Raw genomic sequence first — 5,065 nt, forward strand, 5'->3', positions numbered from 1 at the left:
TTAACACTTCACACCTCCAGATGTTGGAGATAAGAGACTGAACGCTTCGGCATGGCGGCTCGACTGCTGCTCCTCTGCTGTGTTTGCACTCTGAGAAGTAAGTGTTACGTCCTTTCTGTTCCCTCCATTTAATTCCTCATGATATAATAATGTAATAATGAATAGAATAACTGACATTATCAATTCTGTAAGGTAAGCTGGTCGTATTTTATATATAAATAAATATATATGTATATAAAATCTTTTCAATCCTGACCTGTAAAATAATTGAAATGTTTACATTTGAACATGAATTTCTTTAACATTGTCTATCTATATAAAGGAGCTCCTTCATGAACAATAACTCTGTACATTGCAGATGTTTAAAGACATTAAGTACTAAGTAACCTAATGTTTCTTTTCTTGCAGCCTCTCTCTCGTCTGCGGTGTCTCAGTCCCCTGAGTCCATCAGTGCATCCGTCAGTGGGTCTTTTACGTTAAAATGCTCTCGTGACCTGACGATTAGATATTGCTACAACACGGTATCCTGGTATAAAGTGAATCCGATAACTGGGAAACTGGGTGAAGTCAGAAAAACTGAGGAGGACAAGCTAGAAGATGATGATAAATCATGTACCAGGACAATCGTTAATGCCCGAGTTCAAGACTCGGGCATTTACTACTGCGCAGTTTTACGTGATAAAATTATTTATATTGGAACTGGCACCAGAGTCGTCATTACAGGTGAGTTTATTAAACATCATTAAATCATAAACTGCACTGCAGAATTAAATTCACGTAGAGACACTTTAGCATTACCCAGACTCATTTTAAAAATATAACCTAAACTTGATGTATTAGGAAAAAAAGGAAAGAACCCCCATATTCATTAGAGTAGCCACTAAACTGGTCTCAGATCAGTTATTTTTATTTGTTTGTTTGTTTATACTTTTAATCATTTTATTCACCCTGTTAGGGTGAAAATAATTACAAATAAAAATAATAACACAGTGAACTTTATTATTATTATTATTAGTAGTAGTAGTAGTAGTAATTGTTTATTGTTATTATTATTATTATTATTATTATTAGTAGTAGTAGTAGTAGTAGTAGTAGTAGTAGTAAATGTTTATTATTATTATTATTATTATTATTATTATTATTATTATTAGTATTAGTAGTAGTAGTAGCAGTAGTATATATATATATATATATATATATATATATATATATATATATATATATATATATATATATATATATATTCAGTCAAGTTATCCCTTTGTTAATCCCATGTTTTAGTCTGTCGAATAAACATATTTATTACAAAAACTTTACAAAGCACATAAGATTTTTTATCTTTATTCAATGTGTGTGCATGTCTGTGTGTGTGTGTGTGTGTGTGTGTGTGTTGTAGATAATGGTCCGTTAAAGCCGTCTATTGCTCTGTACACCCCGACGGACGTGGACTCTCCCTCTGTCCTCCTGCAGTGTGTGGTGATGGACGCCGTTCCCTCTCAGATCAGGGTTTTGTGGTTAATCGACGGAGACGAGCGCACAGGATGGACAGAATCAGGCTGGACAGGACGCCACGATTCAGCCTCGGAATACACTCGAGCTCAAATCACCATTCCTGCGGAGGAATGGAGGGAAGAGGCTCACGTCGTCGAGTGTGTCGTCAAGTACGGAAACATGAGCGTGTCCCGGACTCTGCGGCGACAAAGTAAGCGGACTTCAGCGTGTTTCATTATAAACCTGACTACACCTGAGTGCGGGATAAAATAGTCGTCTGTAGCTTGAGTGTCTGGAGAAGCAGAATACTTAACAACATTTAAAAGTAGAAACATTTAAAATAATAATAATAATAATAATAATAATAATTTAAAAAGTCAGGGCATGTTATCTATCCTTTCACTTAAGGATCATTTCTCAGATCAACCATTACTTATGGGACATTTTTAATTATTTGTACTTAAATATTTATACTTTTTGGAAATGTTTACTGTTTTTGTTGTTTGGTAATAAGGTTTAACTGATCCTACATCTCTCTTCACAAACATGCAGTTTAGAGTATTATTATAAACTCATTATAGAGTATATAATAATGTCTGTTGAAAGTCAATGGCACTGAGTCATCAATGTCACTAGCAGGTCATTCAGACTCTACGTGTACGTGGCTGCAGTATGGAGTCTGCGTCGTCGTCGTGGTCTTCGTCATCGTCGTGGCGATCACCATGGTTCTGCATTCCCGTAAAGGTGAATTAAAAATCACACGTCTTTAACATTCAGCACTTCTCTTCCGATCACACGAACGAAGAAATTCGAGGCTGTACGTTACACACGTGTGGTCCTGTAGGTGAGAAGTCCAAAACATTTTCTGATGTGATCCATCATTAGGACATTATCAGGTGTGTGAGAGCAGGATACGCACTGATCATTGTTCTCATCAGTACATATGTGTTTCCACAGAGAAACAACACACACACGGGACGATTACAGAGAAACCTTCTACCATAACGGTTAGCGCATCAAGCCCACACGTGTTCCCCACACTTCCGTTAAACAGCATGGTGAAGTTACTAACCTGTTCTTCTCATCTTTCTGTTCTCTTACAGGAAGTGGACTATTCCTGTTGGAACCCTGACAACGTTAATCAGATGCTAATAGATTAGCAATAGTTAACCAAAACAATAAAGCAACAAGTCTATAACCTTAATATTAAACGCTTTTACTGTTTTTTTTCTTGGTAAATATAATCTGACGAGGGCAGCAAAGTAACACTTAAATAATAATCTGTAATATTTTTGTTTAATATTAAGTGTGTAAATGAATGATTCTCTCAGTCATGTACATCATATGCCTATATTCCTTCATGTGTATTTGAAAAAAAAATTGAATAGAAAGAATCTAATTCTAGTCAAATGAGGGTGAAAAAATAACAAACATTATTAAGCTCATAATAAAAAGTCAGATCAGTGGAAAATCAGTGACAAGTGACTGTACTCTGTATGTGCTCCCCCCCCACTGGTTCTAAGACACGTTTTGTGTAGCTATATGTCTTCTCTGCATTTCTAATGGTCTGGTAAATGGTCTGCACTTACATAGCGCTTTTTTAACCTTAGCGCTTTACACTGTGTCTCATTCACCCATTCACACACACACACACACACACACACACACACTCACACACCAACGGTAGCAGAGCTGCCATGCAAGGTGCTAACTTGCCATTGGGAGCAACTTGGGGTTCAGTGTCTTGCCCAAGCACACTTTGGTATGTGGAGTCATGTGGAGTCATGTGGAGTCATGTGGAGTCATGTGGAGTCATGTGGAGTCATGTGGAGTCATGTGGAGTCATGTGGGCCGAGAATCAAACCGCCAAACCTACGCTCAGTGGACAACCCGCTCTACCACCTGAACCACAGCCGCCCTGATTTATTCGATTCTGATCAGACAAATTTGAAACACAGACAAAGTAAATATCCACTGGCTAGCTGTCTTGCTAACTGAAACCCTTGCTTGCTATGTGTACGTGTGAGTTGAGAATTGAATCATTTCTGATGTGTAGACTCGACTCCAAAGCTTTGGGGTTGGCTGTTAGTGTTCAACGCCTGGAATCAGTGAATTTATGCATTAAGCGATGGACTTCGATATAAACGAGAATATAGGAATATAGGAAAGTTACATAATCATGACCTAGAACTATGATCCAATCCATTGGCAAATATTTCTATTCGTCGTCCACATTTTACACCTCGTCTTATGTGCTTAAACTGAAAAGTAGATAGGTTGTGCCGTGGGGGGTGGGGGGTGGGGGGGGATTTAGTGTTCTCTCTTTAGTGGATTCACAGTGGGAAGGACAAAATCTACCGGATTAAAAAACCTACGAGAAGTTTTCCGAATAACGTGTGTTGTTTTGTAGTGGTGCTGTTGTACTGTTTAAAATACTGACTAGCTTTAAATGACTGAATACTTAATGCTGGCTCTAATAAAGTGTTGCACAGCATTAAAAAAAAAAAAAAAAAAAAAAACATTTATGTATTTAATATTTCTTTAATTAATTCGACTGGGATTCACTAAAGTTTCACTGAATTTGTGTCACTAAAAATACATAAGCCATTTAAACTGGACAGAGTAATCCGTACAGTTCAGTAAAGTTCAGTCTTCTTATGCGTACATTTACACACCGAGGAGGACGAGTATAGGATACAAACAGTTTTCTGAAGTTACAGGATTTTCGTGAATGCCAAATTTCTTGCGTAAATGCCCCTGCGAGTGATTTAATCTGTTTGCGTCCAGCTTGATGAATGAGGCCCAGAGGAATTCAGCTGATGAAATCCTTCATGTAGGAGCTACAGTAGTTTTCAGACGGAGATTTGTTTCTGGAGCGTGAAATTTAACAGCGATATATTTTGAAATACATTTCGTTTGATTCAGGCTTTTCTTGGTATTCACTGATTCAGAGGTGCTTATTAGTGAGGCAAAGGTTAACTTGGGGATTAAATCATACCACTAAAATCCCAATATTTCCAATATCTGTACTCAATATCCCAATCTGTAAGTGTTTGATATGATTACTGATTACTGATATGATTATGTTACTGCATTTCCTTTGCCTCATTGTTGCTGTGCCTTGTAGACAGACAGATAGATAGCAAGACAGACAGACAGACAGACAGACAGACTTTATTGATCCCATGAGGGAACTGTTAAATTCTTACTTGGTGCAAACCAGCGTTTCAGTTGAGACAGTTTTCCTACTTTAGAAATGTTGATTTGCACCGAGTAAGATCTGAACAATTTCCCTGACGGGATCTCTAACTGGAATACTGTTCAGGATTTTGAAACACTTTAAAAAAATTATTTTTTTATATCTCTCAACTTCATACTCACCCTCTTCACACCCTGATGGAGACCTTCCAAGCTCTATGTTCAGTCTGCAAATATGGTTCAATGGTGCATAGTATAGATGTACAGTATTAAATAGCAGCCCTGCCCCCCCCCCCCTTCATAAATCTATTTGTTAGTACACTAATATCATCATATTGCAGTCAGTGTGATATGCTATTTAATAATCAGCTTGAGG

At 37.4% G+C, this 5,065-nt stretch overlaps 1 protein-coding gene across 2 annotated transcripts; it reads left to right on the top strand.

The window, feature by feature from the left end:
- Positions 1-2,965, top strand: LOC108272912 (immunoglobulin lambda-1 light chain). 2 transcript variants are annotated; one of them, XM_017481766.3, is made up of 6 exons: positions 1-97; positions 409-723; positions 1,397-1,702; positions 2,128-2,235; positions 2,449-2,498; positions 2,595-2,965. In XM_017481766.3, exons 1-6 carry the CDS (start codon positions 52-54, stop codon positions 2,649-2,651), a joined length of 882 nt encoding a protein of 293 aa, XP_017337255.2. In that variant the 5' UTR covers positions 1-51; the 3' UTR covers positions 2,652-2,965. The 2 variants fall into 2 exon arrangements, with proteins under 2 accessions (XP_017337255.2, XP_017337256.2); XM_017481767.3 differs by having other exon boundaries at positions 2,131-2,235.
- The last annotated feature ends 2,100 nt before the right edge of the window (positions 2,966-5,065 follow it).

This window comes from Ictalurus punctatus, chromosome 12 (genome assembly GCF_001660625.3).
Source record: "Ictalurus punctatus breed USDA103 chromosome 12, Coco_2.0, whole genome shotgun sequence".
Lineage (NCBI taxonomy): Eukaryota > Metazoa > Chordata > Actinopteri > Siluriformes > Ictaluridae > Ictalurus > Ictalurus punctatus.

Excerpts from the sequence above, each read along its gene's own strand:
- LOC108272912 (XM_017481766.3), top strand. The coding sequence starts at position 52 with ATGGCGGCTCGACTGCTGCTCCTCTGCTGTGTTTGCACTCTGAGAA. Across the intron at positions 1,703-2,127 it reads CCGGACTCTGCGGCGACAAA|CAGGTCATTCAGACTCTACG; the intron begins GTAAGCGGACTT and ends CAATGTCACTAG. Across the intron at positions 2,499-2,594 it reads AGAAACCTTCTACCATAACG|GAAGTGGACTATTCCTGTTG; the intron begins GTTAGCGCATCA and ends GTTCTCTTACAG.